Source organism: Pinus tabuliformis, chromosome 4_2, assembly GCF_031772625.1.
Source record: "Pinus tabuliformis cultivar Carrire ecotype Pingquan chromosome 4_2, CPIR1, whole genome shotgun sequence".
In the NCBI taxonomy this organism is placed as follows: domain Eukaryota; kingdom Viridiplantae; phylum Streptophyta; class Pinopsida; order Pinales; family Pinaceae; genus Pinus; species Pinus tabuliformis.
Genome location: NC_142304.1, coordinates 60,721,889 through 60,749,789, shown reverse-complemented (window position 1 = coordinate 60,749,789; position 27,901 = coordinate 60,721,889). Strand labels below are relative to the sequence as shown.

At 37.5% G+C, this 27,901-nt stretch overlaps 1 protein-coding gene across 1 annotated transcript; it reads right to left on the bottom strand.

Annotated features, from left to right (window-relative positions):
- Positions 1 to 1,515: 1,515 nt before the first annotated feature.
- Positions 1,516 to 24,917, bottom strand: LOC149168256 (multiple organellar RNA editing factor 2, chloroplastic-like). The gene is made up of 5 exons (XM_089428179.1): positions 24,217 to 24,917; positions 24,030 to 24,127; positions 2,409 to 2,474; positions 2,176 to 2,319; positions 1,516 to 2,003 (listed from the first exon to the last, which is right to left on the bottom strand). Exons 1-5 carry the CDS (start codon positions 24,702 to 24,704, stop codon positions 1,996 to 1,998), a joined length of 804 nt encoding a protein of 267 aa, XP_089284305.1. The 5' UTR covers positions 24,705 to 24,917; the 3' UTR covers positions 1,516 to 1,995.
- Positions 24,918 to 27,901: the final 2,984 nt, after the last annotated feature.

The following is a 27,901-nucleotide window of genomic DNA, read 5'->3' as shown; positions in this document are numbered from 1 at the left end:
AGGCAAACACAGGTAGACAACCCCAACAAAGTTCTCTTAAAAACCACAATTCTAGGTATATTTATGTATAAAGAGTCCCTTACTTCAAGGAAACTACCTTTTCACAAGGCTTTATTGTAAAACTAAAGATATTCGTCCACCCAGTATAAATTAATAGAACCTGCAAATATACTCTTTTCCAGAAATAATTACCCTGCAAATATACTCTTTTCCAGAAACAATTACCCTGCAAATACAAAATTAAATCTCAAGTAAATTCAAAAAATTTAAATGTTGATTGCCCTTTACTCCAAAAAAAAACTCGCTGTAAATCAATGAACGGTCCAAATATTTTGGAAGAAAACACTTGAAACACAAGCGTGTTAAATAGAATCATAATAATGTTGGATGTAGAAAGTTTCCTCACTATTGCCCCAAGCTTCTTGGGGAAGAAAGCAGAGATACTTCAGTCAGAAACTATTAAACATAAAATTAGATATATTTATTTACCAAAATATCGCCCACTGTTTTGACTTGGTATTGCAATATCTCATGTACAACAATTCTAAACCAGCTTGCACTTTGGATCAAATAACCTTCCATGCCCAACAAATATTTCGTAATTCTTAAAAATATATATATAATAAGATTAAAAGAATTAACCATGTGTAGATAAAAGTTAAATATGCCATGATTTTCATGTTCCTTTTCTGATCTGAGATAGACCAATAGTAAAAAACTACCATATAAAGGCCATGATGAACAACTTTTAGAATTTTGAAGTACTCTAGGCATAGCAATTAGTAGGGGTAAAACTTGTCTTGGTGTGCCTACAAAAGGACCAGAAAAGGGCTGCCCACAGACAGCATACAGTGCAAGTATACCATCAGAGAGTGAAAACATTCCCTGGATGTTCCGTGAGATGTTCACACTACTGTACTTGTGTTCAGGACAAATCCAAGTTCAGAAACTTTCCTGACCTCAAAAGCTGGAACTTAAATTAACCTCAAACTACACCAATGCTGTCTGTATCCGGTCACTTTAGGTTCCAATCTTGGGAAACAAATATACCATATGTAATTAAGCAGTCGACACTTGCTGGTAAACAACATACTAAGAAGTGTATCCAAAAGCCATAATTTTAAACAATCTAGGAGAGAATTCTCATTACATCGGATGCCTTTTATTTATAAATTCTGCATTTTCAAGTTTTTAAATGTAGTAGATAGACATAGAAATGAAACGTGGTCTCCAAATATCTTGATAGGGCCACCTCAGCATGACCCAATAACTAAGTGAACCCCTGACGTTTATGCTCCTCACACTCACAATAGCTAGGCTGTACAATTCAGCATTAGACACAGAAAGGGAATCATAAGAAAGACTTGTTTTTCCTTATCCTCTAGTAATACACTTACCCAGTCACTCAACAATTAAGACATTCTCAAAATTTACAAAATGGACTTAATAAAAAAGCCATGTTGCATTATCATAACAAAGGCATTTCTTGTGACACTCAACCAAAAGAAAGAAAAATTTAGAAACCAAAGTAATTTCCAAATTCTATTTTGAAAGAAAACAACACCATTGTAAAACCAAACACAGGCCACCCTAGAGCATGAAATAGTCTCACCAATGTAAGATGGAAACCATAATACCCCAGACTTGTCTTCGAAGAATTCCAAATATGTAGCCTTGCCATTAGTGTCTCCTTTACAAGTTAACGCATTCATAAACTATCCATTAAATGAAGTCCATATAAGAGGGCAGTTTAAATGCTAGCTTTACATGTGTAACTCTGATAACACGTTCTTCAGCAAAACAAGACTTCACCCACATTAACAGACAGTTAAAACCCCCTATATTAAGAAGGTGCTCAGCAAACAGCCAATATAGGATGTTCTAATGATGATCACTTTGAAGTAGCATTCTACCACAATCAGGATATTACAACTGTTCGAGTCCATCGTATACCATCAATTGTCTATTCACTCTAGTTTTAGGAGAGAACATTGATCAACGACCTGCATATATAATAAATAAAGTCAACATGCATAAGAGACATAAATTTCCTGACACAGCTAAAGCAAAAGCATGCATAAATCTGATTGCAAACATAAATGAGGCAAAGAGTTGATCAGGTGAATTATTTTTTCCATTGACATGTCACTAAGTATAGCATTCACATTCTTTTACCTTGCTTCTGATTTTCCCTTCGTCTGACATATCTTGTTCTATCATTGTATCTGGGTCTATCATTGTTCCGCTGAGGAGCAGGAGTGACACGCCGCTGTCTTTCTGGAGATCTCTCAACTATCTTTCCATCAACCAATAGTTCCCCTGAAACACCATTCAAAAAAACAGTTTGGAACAACCAAATCTCAATTGAGAAAAAAAAGAGAACCACTAAGATAACTTCGACTTCTGACCTCCATAATCCTTATATTCTGCATCCACGTATGAATCTGGTAGAACAAACACCACTCCAGGAAGCCCTGCAATATGCAAAAAAAAATTCAACTTCTAATAAAGCCAAAAACAGCTAGTACCTTTGGAATATGAGGCAACAATTCAGTCCACAAAGAACAGTGCATATAGATAAAGGGACCCACACCACAAGTATTACACAAATTGTTAATTGCTAGGTGCAAGTCTTGAAAAGCATACAAAAGACAGAATCATTCAAATTTCATGGAGCAAATGATAAACCCAGAAGCTTAGCTCGTTAGCACTCAAGAATAAAATGTTGCTTTGTGAAAGTGGAATTTTTACCTCATTGAGGGTTTTCTCCAATATAAATCCAAGAGTCTTTTTGGCTGCATGCTTGTTCCTTGCATGGGCTAATGTAGATAATATGTGTGTTCTAGATTATAAATTTAAGTTAGTATTAGATCCACACTTGCAAGTAATTTCATAGGGGCACACAGAACAATGCTCTGTATTCCTGTTTGAGCCTTGAGCAATGAGGAGTGTTGTGAAAGATTTGGATGTAGCCTTGCTGCCAACCTGTTATGAAACCAGCTCACAAAAAGATAGAAAAGAAATATAAACGCCTTAGAATTCAGTCTCTTCGAGGGGGCAACCTCCTTTACATTACACAAATGAACAATTCTTGGATGATACAAATGACAAGACCTCCTTTCTATATATAGTAGTCTAAGGGGTCATAATATAATCAGAGACGACATAACAATAATAATGTAAGGGCACAATAACAACAATAGTGGGCTTCTATGGGCACAACAATATAATAAGGGGGTCTTATTAATAACAATAAGGGGTTACACTAGTAGTATAGAGACCTAACATGCCCCTCTCCTTCAAAAAGTGTTGTCCTCGACGCTTGAGTAGTTCTTGATGCTTCTATATAAAAATTTTGTCCTCCCATGTGGAATCTTCGGAGGGTAAGTTTTTCCACTTGATGAGATGCTCTAAAATCGATCGATTTCGTAGCTGTCGGGTTCTTGTTTCTGTGACTGCTCCAGGCTCCAATATGATTTTTCTTTCCTCGTCAAGTTCTGGAATATTGTTTGAACTGGGATCTTCTGCAACTTTTGAATGAGTGGCCACACTTCTTCGTCCTTCTTCCATTCATACCTTGCTTCGTTTATCCAATCTGGTTGGATAATAGAAATAGCACAAAACAATGCTTCCACATCCTCATCCTTTCTTGAGAGTGCATCTGCAACAACATTTTGCTTCCCTTTTTTGTAGATGATTTCAGAGTCATAACCCAACATATTTGTGACCCATTTTTTATGTTCTTCTAAAAATAATCTTTGTTCTAAAAAGTATTTAAGACTATCATGATCCATTTTTACCTTGAAATGTCTTCCCATTAGGTAAGGTCGCCATTTCTTAAGTGCATGTAGTATTGCCAACATTTCCTTATCATAAATAGCTTGCTTGAGATGTAGTCGTAAAAATACCCAATCGCCTACATCAAAACTTCTTTCACTGCGATGTTGATCTGCCCGTTGTTTCATTTGATTCTGCACCAAAGTGGTGTTATCCTTTAAAAGTTGGAGAACTTGTTGTTGATGCTCGATGTGATCTTTCACTGCTTGAATCTTTTTCTTCTTGATATGTCCTTCTATCTTGAGAGTTTGAGGAGTCGTAATTTCTTCCAATGCATTACAAGATATGTTTGGATTCATTTCTTGATGTTGGATGTGATCTTTCGCTTCTTGAACATTTTTCTTCTTGATATGCCGTTCTATCTTGATAGTTTGAGGAGTGGTAATTCCGGCCAATGCATTACAAGATATGGTCGGATTCATTTCTTCTTTCTCGATGTGATCTTTCACTTCTTGAACCTTTTTCTTCTTGATATGTCCTTCTATCTTGCGAGTTTGAGGAGTGGTAATTCTTGCCAATGCTTTACAAGATATGGTCAGATTCATTTCTTCTTTCTCTGGGGTTGGTTCCTGGTGTATATCCACTTCTTTTAATGTTTCTTGATCCCTTTCTTCCTCCTCTTCATAATCTATGTAGAATAATTTCTTCTCAGCACACTTATGACCTTTAGTGTATTTGCTATCACAATTGTAACAAAGCCCTTTTTCTCTTTTTTCTTCTGATTGTTGTCATGTAAACCTTGTAGGTTGTGAAAGACTAAGAGAAAAAACACTTCCATAATTATAGTCGTGAGTGGTGGGATTTCTTGTTTCCATAATTTCGCTTTCAATTTTTCTTGCCAACCTGAATGCCTTCTCCAATGAATCAGGTTCTCAAAGACGAACCTCATGTTGAATGTTATCCTTTAAAATCCCTAGAAAAACATCAATCCTTTGCTTCTCTGGAAGATCATTTACCCTTATATTCAATTTTTGAAAGTCCTCAATGTGCTCTGCCATTGAACCCTTTTGTTCGAGATTTATCAATTGGCTAAAAAAGGTGTTAATCTTTGTATCCTCATAATGTGCTATCATTTCTTCCGTGAAAATTGACCAAGTGACAAGTGTTTTACGAGAACAAAGCCCTTTATACCATAAAAATTGATTTGGTTCTAAATATAAAGATGCAATATGTACCTTTTGTAACAGTTGAACCTCATGTAGATCAAAATATTGCTCCATCTGTAGTATCCAATTTACCGGATCCTTGCCATCAAACTTCCTCATATTGCCTTTTCTTGATTTTAGGAACTTGATCTTGAAACAACTATAACTCGGTAATTTCAGATCTCCAAGTTCTGAAATTGCGTCCTGCAGTAGCCCTCTGAGTCCTCTTTCTAACCCCGCAACTTTGATCAAAATTTGATTCTCCAAGAAAAAGTTATGCCCAATATCCTAAGATGACCTGATTATATAATGTTTCAGTAGAGCGAACTTGTATAACTTGTATGACGTGCCACGTGTCACTGTTTCGACCTTCAGATCTGAAAAATATACACAAAAAACTACAATTTGTCCTCTTTCTGTAACTTCTTACGAAATTTAAATTTGTTGCTCAGAGAGAAAGTTATGACGATTTTCCCAAGGTCACCTGTTTAGAATGTAATTCGGGAGTCTGCAAAAACCCTAACTTCCTCAGATTATATCTCCGAAAATATAGCGAGAAAAGTGCTGAGATTCGGACCCGAGCTTCACCACAATTTCGGCTCAAATGGGTTTTAATTTCAGAGTCTGACCCTTCGTAGAAAAAAAATTATAGCAAAAATGCCACAATAACCTGTTTGAGATGAAATTTTGGAGCTTGGAAAAACCCTAACTTCCTTAGATCATATCTCCGAAAATATAGAGAGACAAGATCTGAAATTCGGACCAAAGGTTCAGACCGATTTCTTCTCAAATGGGTTTTTATTTTAGCTTCTGAAACTTCGTAGCGAAAAGCTATAGCAAAAATGCCACGATGGCCTGTTTGGAGTAGCGAAACCCTAGAATCCAAAGCTCTAATACCAAATGTTATGAAACCAGCGCACAAAAAGATAGAAAAGAAATATAAACGCCTTAGAATTCAGCCTCTTCGAGGGGGAAACCTCCTTTACATTACACAAATGAACAATTCTTGGATGATACAAATGACAAGACCTCCTTTCTATATATAGGAGTCTAAGGGGTCATAATATAATCAGAGACGACATAATAATAATAATGTAAGGGCACAATAATAACAATAGTGGGCTTCTATGGGCACAACAATATTATAAGGGGGTTGTACTAATAACAATAGTGGGCTTCTATGGGCACAACAATATTATAATGGGGTTGTACTAATAACAATAAGGGGTTACACTAGTAGCATAGGGACCTACCACAACCTCTGCTTGTTTGACTACAAGTCATGAGATTGTTGTTCATGCAAAAGCCCATAAACCACCTTTATGACACATATATTATCCATGTGGGAATAATCAGAATGCAGTGTTGAATTAAATGAATGAATCTATACCCCTGGTTTTTCCTTTATAAACTAGTAAAGGATAAGGTAAAGTGAATCTGGACACATGCACAATAGCACCTCAACTAGAGATGATCTGAGGCATGCAAGCATGCATCCTCCTAGAGATTTGTGCCCATATCTCCATGCATGTGCCTAACCAATGTTGCGAAAATTGCGATTTCTCCTTAGCTCTCAACCTTGCCCTCTGATTGCAAAATGAAACAAAAAAACTGAAATTTGATTTTAAAAACTCGTTGTCTCTGTTCGTCACAATTTTCACTGATCAAATCGCAATTTTTTTGTAATAATCACGATTAAATCGTGTTTTTTTTCAAATTGAAAAAATCACCGATTTAATTGGGCGATTAAATTAGCGAATTTTTTCCAATTTGAAAAAAAAAAAAAAAAACACGACTTAAATCATGATTATTACCAAAATATTGTGATTTGATCAATAAAAATCGTGACAAGCAGAAACAGCGAGTTTTTAAAACAAATTTCAGTTTTTTTATTTCATTTTGCAATCAGAGGGCAAGGGTGAGAGCTAAGGAGGAGGAGAACTAATCTACAAGGGTGAGAAAGGAGAAAACAGAAGGAATTTAGGATCCCAAGAAAAAGAAAAAAACGAATTTGGACCAAGTTTCTTCAGCAAGGCGTGGATTTCAAGTATGAGCATCAAATTTGGCCCTATTATTTTTGTTTTCTCCTTGTTTTTCCTTCGGTTTCAATCACCCATATATTTTCCATGATTTTTGCTTGGGTTTAAGTGTTCTTTTTTGCCATTTTTGTTACTATTAGTGGAGGGTTTTTTGTCAAAAATTCAAAATCTTGATTGTTATTTTTATTTGTTTAAATTCTTGTGCCATAGTTTTTTTCCATGATTTTTGCTTGGGTTTGAGTGTGCGCTTTTTTCCCATTATTGTTGCATTGAGTGGAGGGTTTTTTTGTCAAAAATTCAAAATGTTATATGTTAATTTCGTTTGTTTAACTTGAAATTCTTCTTGTGCCCTAGGTTCAAACTTCAATCTTACATTAAGACTCAAGAGTTCAACATACAAACGTGCCAAAAAAGTTAGACCTTGTGTGGGAATTTGGTGAACCCGATAGGGGGTTTGACAAATCAAATTTAACTTGCAAGTTATGTGGGCAACATATGACAGGGGGGGTATACCAATTAAATTCCACCTTACACAAATTCTTGGACATGAAGTAGGGCTTTGCATTAATACAAATCCAGAGATCATCCACCGAGCCCTCAAATCATTGGAACATATAGAGACAACCAAACTGACCAAGGCAACTCTGAAGAGTCAAATGGTAAGGGGTGGAATCATGGGAAGTGACCGTGAGAGTGGTTCTTCAGCATTAATTTCTATAGCCAACCCCACAGTTGCCTCATCATTTTTTGTTCCTAGAACCACACCTGGCGCACAACCATCTATCAAGTCAGCTCTTAAAAAAAAAAGGAAGAAGTTGACGAGTTGTTGCGCAAGTGTCTTCTTTGGAGTGATGGTCCCTTTAGCATTGTCAGGCACAATTTGTTTTTTCCAGCGCGACTGATGTTATTGCTATTGTTGGCCCAAGGTACAAAACCCCTTCCTACGATGACTTTAGAGGGTGTATTCTTCATAATGAAAAGGCTGAATGCACTGCTAGATTGGAGGAGTTCAGGGCATCATGTGCATAGACAGGATGCACTATGATGTCAGATGGTTGGACTGATCAAAAGCGTAGAACTCTTACTAACTTCATGGTTAATTGTCCCAAGGGGACAATGTTTATGAAATATGTTGATGCATCTGCACATATCAAAGATGTGCGGTTATTATGTGATTTGTTGGACATATTCATTCAAAAGGTGGGTCCACAACATGTTGTCCAGGTTATAACAGACAATGCTATAAATTATGTTGTTGTTGGCAAGATGCTTATGGAGAGGCATCCTAACTTATTTTGGATACCTTGGGTTGCACACTGCATTGACTTAATGTTGGAGGACATAGGAAAAATTCATTTTGTCAAGGATATTGTTGAATCATCAAAAAGCATTACAAAATTTATATATAATCATGCATCTGTGCTTCATTTGATGAGAATATTCACCAACAACAAGGAGCTGGTGCACCCTGCTATTACACAGTTTGCCACTAACTTCATATCTCTTCAATACCACTTGAAATATATGTGGGATGTGAAGAGAATGTTTCTTTCAGAGGAGTGGTGTGCTTTGTCATTTAGCCGCAAACCAGAGGGAAAAGGCATATGCAAACTAGTTCATACCAGAAAAGCTTCTAAGCGGGAATGCAGGAGGTGTGTAGCATTATTGAACCGTTGGTAAAGGTTCTTTGATTAGTTGATGGAGACAAGCCCGCAATGGGCTACTTGTATGAAGCCATGGATAGGGCCAAAGAATCCATTTGCAACTATTATGATGATAAGGGGGATGAGGAGTTTGAGAAACAACAACTGATATGGGTAGTGATTGATGAGCGATTGAACAACTCCATCGTCCCATTCATGCTGCAGGGATCTACCTGAACCCCGCATTTTCTCACTCCTATGGTTTCTTATTTGATATTGAGGTCATGGATGGATTCTTCACTTCTGTTCAGAAGATGTTGTCATCTCAAGCAGAACGTGCTGAAATTTCTAAAGAAATGGAGATATACAGGATGGCAGGTGGCACATTTAGCTTTGACATGGTTATCCATGATAGGAAAACCAAAATGTCGAGTAAATTTGAGTTTGTTTCAATTTTGAATTCTATTGTCTCTTCATACTTTGCTTCAACTTTCAAATTTCAATTTTTTTCTTATGTATCTCTTATTTGTTGTAAATGCATGGTGGAGAAGCTATGGCGACAGAGTACCCAATCTCCAAAAGCTTGCCATTTGACTACTCAGCCAAACATGTAGCTCCTATGGATGAAAGCGCAACTGGAGTGTCTTTGAAAAAATACATGCCAAGAAGCGCAACAGGTTAAAAAAATTCCAATTAATTTTTTGAGCTCATTAAATAATAAAAAAATATAATTATTATTTTTATAATTATTAATTTATAATTTATGACCCTTGTACAAGTTGGAGTCTCAACACCTTAACAACATGGTCTACATCTACTACAATCTCCGATTGTGGGTGAGGCAACTTGAAAGGACACCTGACGTGAAGTCAATCTCATTGGATGGGATTGACACCACTTTTGCATGGAGGGTTGAGGTTGAGAGGCCTATCATGGAATCAACCCCTAATTGGTCAGAGGAGGAGGTAGTGGAGGGAGTAGCAGCTGCAGAGGAGGAGAAGGAGAAGTAACGAGAGGAGGAGGACACACCACCTACCATGGTCACTAATAGAGGACATGGTCTACCTCCTATAGCTCCTAGTTCTTCAACTTCTAGAGGATACCAGAGTCCAATGCCAGCCCCAGGGCCTTCTTCATCTAAAGGGAAAGTTGTTATATTTTCTCGCAAGAGGGTAGAGGAAATTAGCAGTTACTTGGTTCATTTCATTGTATATGACTCAAGATATGAAAAACATTATTATATTTTTTGTTGATATTTTGAAGCTGAGTCAGGACTCAATATTCAGGGATGATTCATTGTTATGTGTGATGTAGCACTAGACATATTACACATCTTATATATTAGTTCTCTTTTCATATTTATCTGTCAATGCATTTATTTTATGTTGTAACTTGTGGATGCTTTAGATACTAAAAAAAGAATTTTTTTGTATTTTTTAAAATTTGTTTTTTTTAATTTGTTGATTTTTACCGATTTTTTCTGATTTCGGACCCTCGCCGATTTAATCATGGTCGTGATTATCACAACATTGTGCCTAACTGAACTTAGACTTAAGCTGCAATTAGGAAACTGCTTAATAAACTGAAACTAACACATGCATCTGTGTGCACCCTCTTTTACTTAACTGAGAAACGACATGCAATCTCATAGAACTAGAAACTAAGGAAAACTTCATCCTATTACATCTATAGCTGGCATACATACACCCCAAATGATGGAAGCCTAGATATAGTATGTGCCCTCTGGCCTTATTTAATGTTGCACCCTCATGTCAAACCACCATACAAGAAGGAAATTAATGCTGTAAAAAACTTCTATGTGTATGATGCTGCTGTAACAAAAAGTGCCCAGATCAGCCACATGTGTGCATAGAGTTATACAAAACTATCCGAAATGCACTCTCTAACAATCCCTCTTGTTGAGGAAAGCCTTCTCCACCAATCCTAGCTTTTTCTTAAACATCTCAAATTTCCCCTTTGCCATCAAGATATCTACAACTCATTGATCTATTTAAATATGCTCTAGAGCTACTGCTCCCTTTTGTATATTGTCCCTAAGAAAATGGTATTTATGTCAATGGGTTTGGAGCAGTCATGAAATACAAGATTCTCAAAGAGTTGATACAAATTTGACTGTCATAGTACTGGTAGACCACAATAGGCTCCAACATCTCACTTGTTAGCTTTGCCATTAGATTGCTAAGCCATATGGCTTGACAACTAGTAATGTTGGCTGCCATGCACACATCCTCCCTTGAACTCAATGTTACCAAAGCCTACTTCTTGCAGAACCAGGAAATTACTCTTGAGCCCAAACTCAAGTGACATCCCAAAGTGCTTTACTGATCACTTGCATCTCTTGGTCATTTTTGGCATGTAGTGTGTGTTCCACCTCTTCCTTGTTCCACTATAATTATCTTGATTGGTAGAATCACAATCATTGCTTTTTCATTGTAAATACTTGTCTGGTGAGCTTTTGGTTTAATACACATGGTCTCAAAACCAAATTGTGTTGAGTTTGCTGTTCTATGTGCATTATCTCTTATAAATCGAGATATTTCTAGTGAGCAAATTCAACTTGAGCATGGGGTATTGATCACTGTTTTAAAGGTAGGCATTGAATTTGGAATTAGTCAAGGGTTAGATCAGACTTGGATTGGAATTGGTTGATGATTGTGTTTATGTTAAAATTGGCAACTAGGGGCAAACTCCATGTGGGTCATCTTATTTATGGCAGCTGATATTTTTCTTGGATCCCTCTCATTGAAAGGTGTAGGATTGATATAAAGATCATCCAATTCCGATAAGTATTTATAGAGATATGAATTTATTTGTGTTATGGAACAAATCGTCAAGGTCGGCCAGCAACCAAATAACCCCCACATGTGCTCAACATTTTAGTATAAAAGGAGGTGGCTTGATAGTCATTTGAACACACACTTCACTCTTGATTTCTCTCCACTTGTTTTTGGGTTTTAGTGGAAGAGAAATCTAAGAGGAGGAAGCCCTAAACGCAGGAGGAAAGGAGACTAAACAAGGAGCCCTAACCACAGTCTGGCTGCAGTCATGATGAGGTTCAATAGTGCCCTAGCCGCAGTCCAAGAGAGGAGATCCCTACTCCTATACACTGCCCAAACCTGCCCTAATATGCTGCCTAAAGGGACACCCTAACCTCTATAAAGAGGCTCCCATACACGTTGTATAAAGGATGCCAAGCCGCAGTCCAATCAGGGAGAACTAAGGCCTATACACGCTGCCCTAACCTGCTCCTATATGTTGCCCTAACTTGTTGTCTAAAGGATGCCCTAACAGTAGTCAACAGAGGCTACTTAGCCACAGCAAGAACGGAGTTGTTTAGAGGATCATCTATACGCAGCAAGGTAAGACCTAAATGCAGTCATCCTACGCTGTTTTGGAAGGGTTTAGGACAGCCCTTAGATGCAGCAAAAAGGAGACTTAGCCGCAGTCTATACATAGCTAAATGCAGCCACAAAGATGATGACAGGATGCCCTAGCCGCAGCAAGAAGAGACATCAAGGTAATGTCACTTCAGGACAGCATGGAGAGCTTAGATCAGAAGCCAAGTTGTTGTGGAAGTGCGGATTAGTTTGAGGGTTGTTTGAGGGTGCAAACAGGTCCTGAACAGGGTTGTCTCTAGGATCAAGGAGTTGTGTGTAGGGCTGTTGAGGCCAAGCCCAATCAAGATTGTTTGAACTGCAATCAAGGGGTTTTGGAGTGAGCTGTAGATGACCGCTGTACTGTGATAGGCAGCAGGCCTTATCACCTTAGAACAAGAGACAGCATGGATAGGCTTGGGGCAGATCTGTGCACAGTATGTACCGTAGCATAATGATGTGATAGGTGGCAGCATGATGAAGGCTACATGGTGTAGTATGGTGCAGCAATGGGACAACATGGTAATGATGGGCATATAGCAGCAGCAAGAATGTATTGCAGCAGCAGGATGATGAGGTTTTGCAGCGTGCATTTGGGTGGAGCATAGTGCAATGAAGAGCTCAGCATCAGTGTTGTGAAAATCGCGATAAAATGAAAAAATCGCAATTTTTTCCCTCTGCCGATAAAATCGCGATAATTAAACAAAAAAATCACCAGATTTTTTTTTGCCGATTTTCATTGAAAAAATCGCGATTTTATGGAAAAATCACGATAAAAACGAAAAAATCGCGATAAAAACCTAAAAAATCGCCGGGGGTCGCGACAGCATAGTTTTATAACGTTTTTTTGGGTTTTTTCATGCAATTTTTTTTGAAAGAAACAAATAATTTTTTAGTGGGGAAGCTTAATGATCAAGTCTAGGCCCTAGTATGGATATGCTATTCATGGTAATGTTAAATTCTTAAAGTAAAAGGATGAAAATGAAAGTGACATTCTCCTTAATCTTCATTTTCATCCTTTTACTTAAACTTTTAACATTACCATGAAATGAATTTTATATTTCATTTAAAATCCAACAGACTTATCAGTTTTTCAGGATTTCAGGATTGGGAGATTGTAATGTTTCCAGGTGACACCACCTGCCCGGGCTACCCCTGCCACCAGTAGAGGACGTGGTCTACCTCCTATAGCTCCTACTTCTAGTTCTTTAGCTTCTAGAGCACATCAGACTCCACTGCCATCTCCACCAGCACAGGCACCAGCATCTACATCTAGAGGGAAAGGGAAAGCTGTGGCATTTTCTCGCAAGAGGGGCAGAGGAAATCAATAGGATTAGACTTTCATTTTATTGTATATGACATTATGACATGATGAGATACATTATCATATTTTTTGTTGATATTTTGAGGCTGAGTTGGGACTCAGGAGTCAGGACTTACTATTCAGGACATGATTCAATGTTATGTGTGATTTTAGCACTAGAAATGATATTAAACATCTTATATATTAGTTTTTTTATCATATTTATGTGCCAACGTATTTATTTTATGTTGTAGATGGTTTAGATATTAAAAAAATTGAAAAAAAATGAATATTTTTGTACCAAAAGATTTTTTCTCGATTTTTTCAGATTTTTTCCCGATAATTCCGATTTTTTCCGATTTGTTCCCCGCACAAATTTCATCCCGATCACGATTTTCACAACATTGCTCAGCATAGTGCAGCATGAGGAGATGCAGTACAGTGATGGGTACAATCATGGTTAGTGAAGCATGATGAGATGCAGCATAGAGATGATGGGTGCAGCACAATGAGGTACAGCATGATGACGAGGTGCAGCACAATGATAGGTGCAGCGTGGTGATGGAGTCACCTTGGAGAATCAGTTGAAGCAGCATGTCTTCAACTGAGTTCAGCTACCTCATGTATCATCTTCTTAGAGATGATCTATGCTCTTATTTAGATAAGTCAAAGTGTTGACTTCTGTTGTATATGTACTCTCTCTCTCTCTCTCTCTCTCTCTCTCTCTCTTTGTTGAACTATTGAAGAACATATAAGAAGAATTAATCAAGGGTTTCCCCACATTGGGGTTTGTCCCTGGCTAGCGCCACATCTTGTGTCCTCTTGTCTTGGCTTGTCTTCTGCAATTTATGTTTATGTTCTATCTGCAATTTACTATTACGCTGATGTGATTGCTAATATGGAAAAGATATTGAGCTAACTGTGAAAATTGAAATAAATTGCTCTAAGCATAGAACATACCTAAAATTAACAGTTTATGAACTATTTCACTACAAAATACATAAAATACTAAAATTTTCAATAATTTTTACAATAAAATTCAAGGACTTAAATTGGTCAAACTAGTCAATTGAACTAGTTGAATTGTTTCACAACCTAGTTTAGGGTCTGCAAGGGCTGCAGTGGTTGAACAGGGCAGTTTTTAAAACATTGGCTAGTGATCAAAGTTGGTATCTATTAGAGATGAAGGTTGTGCATTGCAAAAAGCAATTTCTAAGTCAACTTTTGACAACTCATAAAAAGAAAGAAGAGATCATACATGGAGACTAGATTTGATAATAACATAATAAAAATCATGATTGACACCAACATGAATCTAAGATAACTCTCATCCACTTTCCCATGGAGAAGCCACGTATTGGTTACCAATACAGCTTTGTTCAGAGATGTGGTGGTGGCTCAAGATGAAATGATGCATAGATATTTGTTGGAACTTGAATATTGAAGCATAGAACCAAGTGTGGTTTGTTGAAAAAACACTAATGAATGAGAAAATCGATGACATAGCTTTTTTCCAAGAGGAAAAAGTGTAATTTCTAGTGATAGTTGAATGGATAATTACATTCTTTAGGTACTCACATCACTTGTACATATAACATATGGCATAAACAGATATGTCAATATCTTTCAAGCCTCAATCTAGATTCTAACTTCTTTAGAACCTGAGTAAAAGCAAAACCTCTAGCTACAGATTGTGTCCTATATAATTTCCCTTGATAAAGTTGTGCCCGGTTTCATGGGATTTATGCAGACCCAAAAAATGAACTTATACTCCTCAACAAAAAAACCTATATTCTATACATTTGCAACCTTCAAAATATACATCATAATACTATTTGAGAAAAAGTTAAGTACTCCATCCAAGGAGTCCTCGAGCGTCATGAATCTAGTTTTAGATCATCAACCAACTTTTTTAAATCTGTTAACTCATGCTCGAACTCAATTGAGTTGACCCCAAACTCTATCGACTCAACCATCTAATTGGTTTGGTATTGAACTGGTCGAGCCAAGGTTTAGGGTGATAGAATTTAGGCTTTATGTAATTTTTGTTTAAAATGTACTTTTCCTCGAAGTGTCCAAATATGATGAGGAAATGGACCACCTTGAATGAGTAGGTACGAATTTGGTTGAGTTGATTTGTTTTGGTATTAAATCGTCAAGTCAATGTACGAATCAGGCAATTTGGCACCAAAACAACCCAACTAACTGAATTTGTACTACTCAATCGAGTTGGTCTGTTTCCTCATCACAGTACACACTTCAAGGAAAAATTCATTAAAAAAATCACATAAACCCTTAATTCTATCACCCTAAACCTGAAAAATTGACAATATAGAGACACCCATTTGCCTCACGCCTCTCTCTCTAAGCATTTGTGAGCATTTGGAGGTTTTGGAGCAGCATTGAAGAGTGTGGTTTAGAGTGAGCTCATGCCAAGGATCCCATTTCTAGCAGTGGGTGATGAGTTTGATGACTAAGCATGTTGATCGATGAAATGTAATAGGCCATTACTAATAGCATGTTCTTTTGAGGGCTCTAGAGGTTATTTAGAGCCTCATTAATTATGTCTTTTGTTTTTTATATGTATTGCACTCGGTGACAATTGGATATATTCACCTTTTAGATGGTATATACATAAGCAGGCTTTGCATATTTTGTCTCTAATGGTTTGAAATCTTATAAATATCTTTTCATTCAAATTATAATATTTTATATATTTTTTAGTAAATTGAGTCACAAAATTCAAACCCATCTGATTGTGAGTGGAGTCTAGTCGAGTCTAAGTTGAAAATCAACCAATTTTGAGTCAAGTCCAAGTTCTATAACATTGTTGTTAACCCTCTTCTGAGAACCCATCAACCATGATATTTAGTCGTATGGAAATCTGAGTATATGAGATACTTTGAATTGTTAGTTTCTGTAGCATCAGAGGTGTTCTAGTCTCGGAAATTTGTGGCGAGGCTAAAACACATGAGATCTCCATAACACAGAAAGCGTTTCTAAAAATTCCACCTAGAAATGAATCATCTAGAAACTCACACGGATCAACAGAAAATTAATCTATCCCTTGATAAGTTTTAATCTTGGTCGTTGGAGGTCCAACAGAAGATTATAAGAAGTCGTCGATGGGTAGATGGAAGATACACTTGAGACACTTGTGAGAACCACAAAGAGTTCAATTTCCTTGGAGAGTTCGATTTTCTAGAGAGCCAACAATGCTGGAAGAGTTCAAGCTTCAGTAGGGAAGCAAAGACAGAGAGGGGCAGGTACAGTGAGGTCGGAGGAAGTTTTCCAGATTTGGTGAAGTACATTACAGAGAGGTAGAAGAACCACAGTGAGGCTGATATAGACACCTCTAAGAGGCAATTCAATTCCGATGGGGAAAAAGCCGAGTTTTAGTTCCAGAGGCTGGAAAGGTGTTCCAAAGGCCAGGAGAGACGTCTTAGTCAGCAATAGACTAGACGGCTTGAGGAGCAGTTGATTCAAGCTAAGCATAGAAGGGACTATGCTAGGGTGACAGAGGCTTGCGCAGAAGCAATTTGGACAGCTCACTTGGAGCTGTAGTCAGAGCCTGGATTCGCTTGTGGTGTGAGGAAAATTCCTCACTAGATTTTTGCCAATATTTTTCTCTGTAGGATAGCCAGATATATGCTTCCAGATGTACCCAAAATTTCTCATTGTTGCATAATAATATAAACCTTCAATTGTTGCACCAGTTTTCCCAAGTTGTGTTTTTTCAGGGACATTTGTCCAAAAATAACTATGTCAATTTTGATGTGTGTATGCCAGTAATTTTCTCAGATTTCCAGTTTATCTTCCACAAAATTTTTATTTGTGAAGTTTGCAGTAGTGAATTATTCGTTGTTTGTGTGGACGAACAAATTGTTAATTAATTTACAGTTAGAAAAATTTCCAGTCGCTGCAATAAAATTTCCTAGCGAAATTTTCTAAGTTGCAGACTAATTTCGTAGCATCAAACTTTTCACATGGTAAGGCTATGATTTTCAGTTGCAGGGTGGCAGAAAAGTCGATTTGTCCAAAATAGTGATTCCAGCAAGCAGAGGGAGCAGCGGCAACTTAGATTTTTCGCTGAGCAGATTCCTTATTGGGATGCAAAGGGAGCAACAGCAAATGCAATAGCAGAATCAACGTCGAGTGGAAGAGAAATAGCACACAGAGGGAAAATTTCTCTCAGGGATTTCAAGTTCCAAAAATCCAATTTTCCAGTTGCAGTTTAGCAAAAACTGTGAGCAAAGGTTCTCACTCCAAAAGGAGTGCATATAGCAGATCCAGCAGTGAATCAGTGGGAAAGATGGAGTTTTCGACCAGATCTAGAGATGGCCACAGCTGGGCTTAGATATCAGGATAGGTTGGAGGGAGCCTCCAACTATGTCATCTGAAAGGATAGGATGTCCTCCCTTCTAAATGAACATGGCCTGAGAGCTTATATAGATAATGTGGTAGCAATACCCCAGGACCCTAATCAGCTAAAGGAGTACAAAAGAGAAATGGCGAAGGTAAAGCGGTTGATCTTGGATGGAGTCCAAGATCATATAGTCTCACATATCTGGCAAGAACACGGCCAAGGAGAAGTGGGATGGTCTTTCCCAGCTATATCAGAGTTCTTCCGAGCAACGGAAGATGTTTCTCCAGGAGAAGCTGAGAAGTATCAGGATGCAAAAGGGTGAATACATAGATCCCTTCCTCACTAGGATTCAGGAGGTCAGAGATCAGCTTGCAGCCGTTGGGGAGGCACCCCAACCCACAGAGCTTGTACGATTGGAACTGAACAGGGTCTCGGAGGATTGGCAAGTGTGTGCCCAAAGCATATTGGGCAGAGACACTTTGCCAAGATGGGACAGGATGTGGTCTGATCTGCAACAGCAGGAGTTGAGGCAGGCTCTAGTGAAGAGCACCATCAGCAGTAGCAGCAGCAAGACCGTGAAGAGTGAGAAGGAAGAGGAAAATGCGGCCCTAGCATCAAAGGGTCCCAGTCAAGGACAGGGGGAAAAGAAGAAAAAGAAGGACCTGTCAAAGGTCAAGTGTTTCAGATGTGGTGAGCTCAGTCACTACAGTATGCAGTGTCCTCTCAGAAAGAAGGACAAGCAAGAGAAGCAGGCCCAAGCAGCATCAGCCGAGATAGACAAGTTGTCCTCCAGGTTAGAGGAAGACTTCGCTATGATGGCAGCCATACCTCCAAGAGTGAGGTGGGGTGACATGGAGTTATAGTCCAGAATTGCCGAAGATTGGGCAAGATCTTTGAGGTGTCCTCCACATGGATCATTACCATTCTACAGGGGCCCACAGTATTTAGTAGCAGGATGGATCAGTGTCAGTGATGCAGTCAGATTCCAGAGTGACAGTAGCAGACTAGTAGCAATCAAGGTTTGAGGAGCGCAGTGTAGTGTTGGAAGCAGTGCAGAGTGGCATAGTGCAGAGTCAGCAGCAGCGCCGATTCTTCAGTGGACAATGCAGTAGCTAGTAGCATTCAGGACTCGGGAGACATATGCATCATACTAAACACAGTTGATTCAGTATTTAGGATGCTTCTCAATTGCAGTAGCTGCAGTTGCAGCAGCAACAGATGAAAGGGAGTTGCAGTGTAGATGCAAGGTTGGCAACAATATAGCAATGTCAGTAGCAGCACAGATGCAGCATCAAAGTTGCACAGTGGTTGGTGGGCAGTGGCCAGACATCAACAGTGTGATAGAGGGTGGTACAGAGACAAAGTGTTGTGGCAGAGTGTGCAACACTAGAGAGAACACCTTCCTCGCTAAGAGGGAGTGTTATTTTTTGTAGCATCAAAGGTGTTCGAATCTTGAAACTTTGTGGAGAGGCTAAAACACATGAGATCTCCATAACCCATAAATTGTTTCTAAAAAATTCCACCTAGAAGTGTCTCAATTAAATTATTAGCCTTTTTTAAATGTTTCCCAAATCTAAACTTAGGAAAATTGGTTAATTAATCAGAATTAATTGAGATAAGGTGTGAATCATCTAGAAACTCACACGGATAGTCAGAGAATTAATTTGGGCCCTTGACTAATAAGTTTTAATCTTGGTCATTAGAGGTCCAACAGAAAATTATAAGAAAAAGTCGATGTGTAGATGGAAGATACACTTGAGATACTTATGAGAACCACAGAAAGTTCACTTTCCTTGGAGAGTTCAATTTTCCAGAGAGCCAGCAGTGCTAGAAGAGTTCGAGCTTTAGTAGGTAAGCAAAGACAGAGGGCCAAGGATAGTGAGGCTGGAGGAAGTTTTCCAGATCCAGTGAAGTACATTGCAGAGAGGCAGAAGAACCATAGTGAGGCTGACGCAGGGGCTGCGTAAAAGCCTCTAAGAGGCAATTCAATTCTATTGGGTAGAAGTCGAGTTTCAGTTCCAGAGGCTGGAAAGACGTTCTAGAGGCCAAGAGAGACATTTTCCTAGTCAGCAACAGACTAGACGACTTGAGGAGCAGCTAATTCAGGTTGAGCGCAGAAGGGACTGTGTTAGGGTGACGCAGACCTACACAGAAGCAATTTGGATGGCTCAAAGCCCGAATTTGCTTGTGGGGTGAGGAAAATTCCTCACTAGATTTTTGCTAGTGTTTCTTTGTAGGATAGTTGGATATTGGCATCAAGTTGTACTCAAAATTTCTCAATGCTGCATAATACTATAAAACCTTCAACTGCTGCACCGATTTTCCCAAGTTGGGTTTTTCGGAGGACATTTGTCCAAAAATAATTGTGTTAATTATTGATGTGTGCGTGCTAGCATTTCTCAATTTCCAGCGCTATTATTTTCCGCAGTTTTATTTATGAAGGTTGCAGTGTGAATTATTTGTATTTGTGGTAGCAGCTAAATTGTTAAATTAATTAACAATTAGAAAAATAATTTCCAATCGCTGCAATAAAATTTCGTAGAAAAATGAAACATTTTGAATCTGATTATCCCCTTTCATCTAGTCGATAACAAGTAATGAGTCCCCATAAACTTGTAACCTTTCAATTCCTTTCTCAATTGATAGTTTTAGAAGGCATCTCATTGCCATCAATGTAGCTTAATTATTAGAACTAGTGCTTGAAACTACTTTCAACTTAATAAAGCAACTATTTGAAAAATATAAAACCCCTCTAGCACTACAATAGTCATGTAGACCTTGCTTGGTCCCATCAAAGAAACCCCATGGAAATAATTTGCTAATTGGTTACTCCCTAGTTTCTTTTGGAACTCTTTCCTTCATCTCCAACTTGAAAACTTGAAAATTTTCATATATTTGTGAGAATACTTCAAAAGTTGGCTTCTATTTATAAATAATTATGAACATGCCATATACGTCAAAGACGTAAACAAGGCGATGATCTAAAATCCTTTAATTCCTTCTAGAACAACTTCTCAAACATTGTTCAATAGATGTGCCAATCCAAGTATTTGAGATACTTGTCAATTTCTTCATGTCCTTGCAAATTTGTTAACATAAGGACATTGGATCATTAAATGTCTAGTGTTTTCTTTTGCTACCATGTGTAGATAGCATATGCTTGGTCCATTCTTGGCCTTTTTTTGAAACATGTCTCAAGTCCAAACCTTACTTCAAAGAGCCAATGATGAGAAAATCTTGATCTTCTTAGGAGCCTTAATTTCCCGAATCTTAGACCACCAAACCTTTGTTTATTCTTCACTGGGGATCATGACTTCAAGACCTAGTCTAGCAGAATACCTCCTAGAAGCCTTATCAGTGCCCATCCAATGACTCTACCTCATCCTTAAGCTTTATAAGACCTTTTCTTAATTTTGTGTCTAATAAATTTCACCTAACTTCCATTTGCCCCTTAAGCCCATGGATTGTGATGTTCTCCACCTTCATGACTAGATAGAGGTCGAAGCAACATCCTCGACTTGATTTGAGTAGTAAAAGCCTTGACCACATAATTGTGCTAAGTCATTGTTGGTAATAATACTGCATTACCACACCCCAAGAATACCTATTCATACTTTTATCTTGTTACCTATTCTTAATTTTATCGTGTTACCACTCAAAGTTGCACTTAAGTTTAAAAGTATTAATAATTGGTGCAACCTTAATGGTAACTCAAAAGGGCTATCATTGTGATCACAATAGCACCTCCTTTCACTTTAAGTCCGTTCTTCTTTAGCACAAAGGGGGGTAGGGCTACGTTAAGCCTTAGTCAAGCACCACTTTAAACCTAAAACCCCTTATTAGGCCCAAGATATTGAGTTTTTAAATTTGTGATGCTATATTGTTATATGGGCTAGAACAACCTTTCCTTGTACCCTTTGTCTCCAATATATATATACCAAGGAGACCTAGTCTTAGGAACATCATATCTTGTCTTGGATTGTGTTCATTGTAAAAGGAGGTTCTACCATCGAACTAGATTGTATTGATCGACTTTTATCATTTTTACGGTGCATGGTTCATAACATTTGGTATCAAAGCATACAAACCTAGGCTTTTAATGCTTCAAACAAGCCATCGTGGCATATTTGTTTTAAAAAAAAATTGGGAAGCCTCAAACTGTAAAATTAAGACGCTCGAGGACAGACCTCAAAGTAAAACTGGTAAAAAAATTAGATTCTAGTTCACTATACTTTAGGAGATATGCCCTATGGAAGTCAATGTTTGTGAATGGTCTTGAAATTAATTTCAAATGAGTAATCTTGGCATCTCTCTCTCTCTCTCTCTTTGTGTGTGAGCGTGTGCTTCTTTTTTTGTTTTCTAAGACAGTTCATACCGTGAAATTTTTAAGAGATTGAGGAGGCATCTTGTGGTACAGTGGGTAAAAAAAAAATGAGCCAATATATGGTTGAGCCTCATCATATACATTGGATTGGTGCCAAGAATCTTCTAAGATATCTTCGGGGCACAATAACTCATGGACTGAGATACACTGTCGGAGATGTGAAGCTGCAAGGTTATTCTGATGTTGATTGCGCTAGCAGTGTGGGGGATCGCAAGAGTACTTCTGGATGTTGTTTTTCTTTGGGTTCTGCTTCGATATCCTGGATGAGCAGGAAGCAGAAATCAGGTGCCTTGAGCACCGCCGAGGCCAAATACTACCATTAAACCCCTTCCATTCTTTAAAAACAGTAAGCAGTGAATTAGATTGTTGGCTTTTTCTTGTAGCAAATTTCAGGTCAAATTAATGAGAAAGCAATAACAGGTCTTGAGAGTCCATCTACCGAGTTTGCTTCTAACAGGGATTTAACAAGTACACTGTAATCCTGTTTTCCTGCTTAATAACAGTGATGTGATTCAGAACAGAACTGTGGGTTATCGTTATATAATTTCTACAATATATGTTTGCAGATTTTAGCATTATTAGAACAGCAGTTTTGAGTCGCTTTCAAGGTTCAATTATCTAATAGGTTAGGAATTTTTGAAGTGCAAAGTCTGCTTACCATGGTTTAAGAAAATTCACCATGGCCATTTTTCTCTCTCTAGCACACTTTTGGTTCAGCCCTAATGCACCTCTCTGGTCTTAGTTTTTCTCTTTTTATTGCAGGTTTCTGTGTTGGCATTTTGGTTCCATTGAGTCTCCTTTCTGTTTTCTGATCTCGACAAGAAGGCAAACACTATGAATACAAGACATTATGAAACTTCATGCCACCGCATACAAAATACTAGTCGTTGTAGTTAGATAAACAATCAAACTTATTGGAAACACTATTCGACAAATCTTCATTATGCAATAACTAAGTGTCAACGACCAAGATAACAATACCAATAAGCTTCCTTTTGTAAAGTTGAGCTTGGAGCATAACATTCCCTCCCTCATAAAGACGATCCCTCCCTCATAAAGACGATGTGGCCTCAAAAAGAGGAAGATGAACCGTGTAGGCTTTCCTTGTACCACGTCTCCGTAAGTCCTTTTCATTCAAATTTTTACTAAGTGAAGCCAGTATTGCACAACCATTTGATGTTTTTACAACATATATAGAAATAAATGCGTAAAAATTTACGCACAACATATGTATTTTTGTACATCCATTAACCAGTGCATTCAACTATCGTTGTCTCCGTACATATTAAGATATTCAAGTGGAATGAACCTAACCAAACAAAAAAACTTGTCTTGAGTTAATAAGCACTAGATATCCACTCTGATCACCTGTTCTATACATTCACCATAACTCAAACTAGCCTTTGATACATTAGATAATAGCTCTAAAATGGCACCTACAAAATGTCACGGCCCTGATATTCTCCTTCCACATGATGTTTGAACAATGCTTTCTTTATTTTGATATGAGGTGTAAGGCACTGAAGCCTATAAATTCTTCAATTTGACACTAGATATATAGGAAGTTCTTTCACGCAATTATACGAACCTATCTTCAGAAGAGAAGTAAATTATTAACATGAATATGTAGCAAGACAGCATTTTTCAATATCCTGCCGCATATATGAAGGAGAATATAGCCCAGTGGGATAGCTTATTCAACGAGAGCTCAGTCGTTCAAAGCGGAAGTCTAAGAGCTTTAATTAGGCTTTCAGTTAGGATAAAATAAAATGAGTAAATGTGAGGGAGAGAGAGGAGGGCCTAAAACAGATTACAGATTATAAAGGACGTTCGTAGGTGCATTAACCATGATACATGTATGGAGCTATTTTTCTTTTTCAAAATGCAATAACAGGAGCACAGAAAATTAGAACATACCCACGAGTTTATTGGAGGTTTCCTCGTCGATCTGGCATCCAAAACCAAAGTATCGTTCGCAAGACACATTGTAAATAGATTTTTTCGCTGCTTCCTCGCTGTAAGCACCGGCGTTGAAAATATTCTACCATCAGACAACACAAATAAACCAGCAAGGACGCACTGTAAAGGAAGGCAATACTCTTACCTTCCCAGCACCTTAGCGAGGGTTTGGATATAGCAGTCGATCATTTCCTGCTTGGTGGCCTTACCCTCATTGGGAGGGTCCATGACAATAAGCCAGTGCTCATAGTCGCAGCCGGGGAAAAGGGGCGCAGTCTCCACGGGCGGGCGGTCGCTCCAGTTCGGCGATGAATTGTTGAGCGGGGAATACCCTGAATTGTTTGTGACCTTGCAGCGCACTGTGAGCCGGCTCACTGGAGCTTTAGGCACCTGGACGACTCCATGGGAAATGGCGACCAAAGGGTTGTTGAACAGCGGAGAAGATAGACGGGCAGAGCGTGAGGATATCGGGTGTGGTGATTGTGATGAAAGCCTCCTTGCAGAGGAGGCGGAGAATGCTATAATCGGGCGCAGGCGAATTGCACGAGAGAGGACGAGAGGCATGGCGGCCGATGCGTTGGACGTAGAGTAGAACGACCCGCAGGCAGGCTCTGTGCTGATTACAGAAACCATGAAGGGTTGAGGTTTTGCGCGTTAGAGATAGAGTTGAATTGATAGGGTTTAAGAGTTGTGAATTGTCAGATGTTGCAGAATATTGCAGTTGGTTAGAGATTATATTAGTGTCCTCCGCCAAGAATTCGGAACGATAAAATTAGATTGGGAATGGATGGACAAGGATTGGAGCGATGTACAAGTATGAGCAGATTTCCCATTACAAATCAATGCTCTAATCGTTCATCTTTGATGTCAACCATGCTCTACTAAGATAATTGTTAGCATAATTCAAATTGTGTAAGAAAAAAATATTAAATATAAATATGATATTATCACTTCTTCCCGTGGCACACCGGATAGTATTTATTGCTTTTTTTTAAATGTTTCTCTTCTGCAAAGTACTCACTGCAATTTTAATAGTGTAATAGTCTTTAGAAAAATGTATATAGAGTAAGAAAATGGGAGAGTAGACATTATTATATATTAAAAATTGCGTAAAGTATTGTATTAAATTATTGTAATAGTTTAAAGAAAAATTTAGAAATATAAATTTATGTAGTGTATTAAATTATTGTAATAGTTTAAAGAAAAATTTAGAAATATAAATTTATGTAGTGTAAGAAAATGGGAGAACGGACATTATTATACGTTAAAAATTGTGTAAAGCATTGTATTAAATCATTGTAATAGTATACATATAAATAATGAAATTTCTGTGGCGATACACATTTTATCTACTCATATAAATAACATCTCATTCATGTATTAGTGTAGGAGCTAATTAGTCAGATGGAATCTTTCATATTCAATTAACTTTAACAACTTCTTAAAGTATAGAAATACTCTTTTCTTTTCATAGAGACAAACTCTACCTAATAATGACCAATAATCATTTTTTTTAACCATGGTGAATCTGTAACTCATCGGAGTAATTTGGGTGAGGGTCAAGATCAAACCTGGTGGCTACCACTATAACACCAAGAGTATATCCAACAACTTGTAAGCCATATATACCAGGTATTTATGACTTAGCAAGAGTCAAGACTCCACGAGGATGGGGGAGCCTACTCCTTGAGCCTTATCACAACAGGTCAAAAATGCCCCCCATGGAATTTGAAACCGAGTGGAGGGGATAACATCCCATTCTACCAACCACTTGGTCATCCCACAAGAAGACAATAATGACCAATAATCATAACAACAACAAATATGGTCACGCATAAGTCAAGTTAGAGGTACATATTCCAACTCTCCCCCAAAACGATCATTTGTCTTGACCCTTGTCGAGTCTTCATCATCACCAAGACCTGTGCAACAAATGCTCTGTTATGGCTTGAAGAACCTCTTGATAAGCAAAGTCCATATTTTGTCCATCGTGACACTTACACAATTAAGCATATAGACCCTTATTAAGCCCTAGATATTGAGTTTTTACATTTCTAGTGTTGTATCAATAAGTCGCCCAAAAACTTTCATTATAATTGTACCATTTGTGTGTGTGTGTCTGTGTGTGTATATATATATATATAAACACCAAGGAGACATGGTTTTTGTATCATGTCATCTTGTCTTTTGTATCGAACTCATTGTAAACGAGGGGTCTCTCTGTTGCAGTGGATTGTATTCATTGAGTTCTTATCATTTTTAAGATGTATGGTTCATAACATTTGGTTTAAAAACTATGATCATAGGGTCTTGCTTCTTCAATCAAGTCATCTTGGTATTTCCACTATAACTTTTTTTTGGGACATTTCAAAACATGAAATTTTGGGGACATTAAGGAGAAATATCAAACTATATGGTCAAAATTTCAAGTTTTGGCTCCCCATAATTTTGGAGATATAGCTTATGGAAGATAGGGTTTGTGACTAATCCTAAAATCTATTTTGAAATATTCATCTTGGAATTTTTGTTATAACTTTTTTCTCGGAAGTGTCAGATAATGAAATTTTGTGGAGACCAAGGAGACATATCATAGTATAGGTGGTCAAAATTTCAGATTATATTTTGTTAGAACATAAGGTTTGTGACTAATCCTGAAATCAACTTTAAAATGGACATCTTGGAATTTTTGCTATAATTTTCTTTTCTGGTAAAGTTTCAAACACTAAAATTTTCAGAATTTTGAGATGACAAGCTAATTAAATGTGGAATTTTATCAAATTTTGACTCATTATATGTCATGAGATATATATTGTTGAGGTCAAAGTTTTTTTACTAGTGTTGAAATTGGTCTTAAATGAGTCATTTTGGCATTTTTGCTATAACTTTTCTTCGGTGAAGTTTCAGAGTATGAAATTTTTAGGAGTTTAATAAGTCATATCAGAGTATTGCTTGAAGAAATTTCAAACTTAGAAGGGCTCAAATTTCAGATATATTCGAAGGTTAAGCTCAACCATCCAGACAATCTCCAAATTGAGTTGTGAAAGGAACGTAACTTACAAGTGGCATAACTTTTGATTGGAAGATATACTTCACGGTGATTAAAAAATTGTGGTAAAGAGAAGTATTATTCTTTTCTCACATTCCAAAGGGGTCTGCAAGAAATACTGCTAACATTCCTCATAAAAACTCAAACATGACGTTCGAAGAAAGTGAAAACTTAGAATATAGGCTAACCCAATTACAATACCAAGTTGATGAAATGAATGGTAATATGTTGAAACAAGTGATCTTATCATGTTAACAAGAATGCCTAAAGAAAGTAGAAGATATATAAAAAGGAATATGGATGAAATGGAAAAGAAGATGGATGAAAATAAGGAATAAATATAAAAATCCATGAAGTCCATAGTGTTGGAGAATGTAACTACATTTAGTCTTCATAATGATTTTTATAGTCATGATTTGTATATTTTATATAAAAGAGGAAAATAATTTTATTTATTCAAGCATGGGTTTCATGCTCAAAGTCTCAGTCAAAGCATGTTCTTCAAGTTTCTAGGGCTTGTTGAGTCAAGAAGAATTTTTGTCATGTCTTATTGTAACAACCCTCGTGAAAAATCCATGTAATAAAAGTTATTTTAAAGGCAAAATAATAACCATGGTTATGGGACACTTATTCCAAGTTGAATGTTGGGCAAGACATCCTAGTGTGGGTGTTCATTTGGTTTATTATGGCTAAGGAAAATGGCAAAGGCAAAGGCAATGGCTTTGGAAAGGCAAAATGGCATTTTTGACAATTTATTTATGAAAATAATGGAAATTATGAGAAA

Excerpts from the sequence above, each read along its gene's own strand:
- LOC149168256 (XM_089428179.1), bottom strand. The coding sequence starts at position 24,704 with ATGGTTTCTGTAATCAGCACAGAGCCTGCCTGCGGGTCGTTCTACTCT. Across the intron at positions 24,128-24,216 it reads CTCGCTAAGGTGCTGGGAAG|CGAGGAAGCAGCGAAAAAAT; the intron begins GTAAGAGTATTG and ends CGGTGCTTACAG. Across the intron at positions 2,320-2,408 it reads AGAATATAAGGATTATGGAG|GGGAACTATTGGTTGATGGA; the intron begins GTCAGAAGTCGA and ends ATGGTGTTTCAG.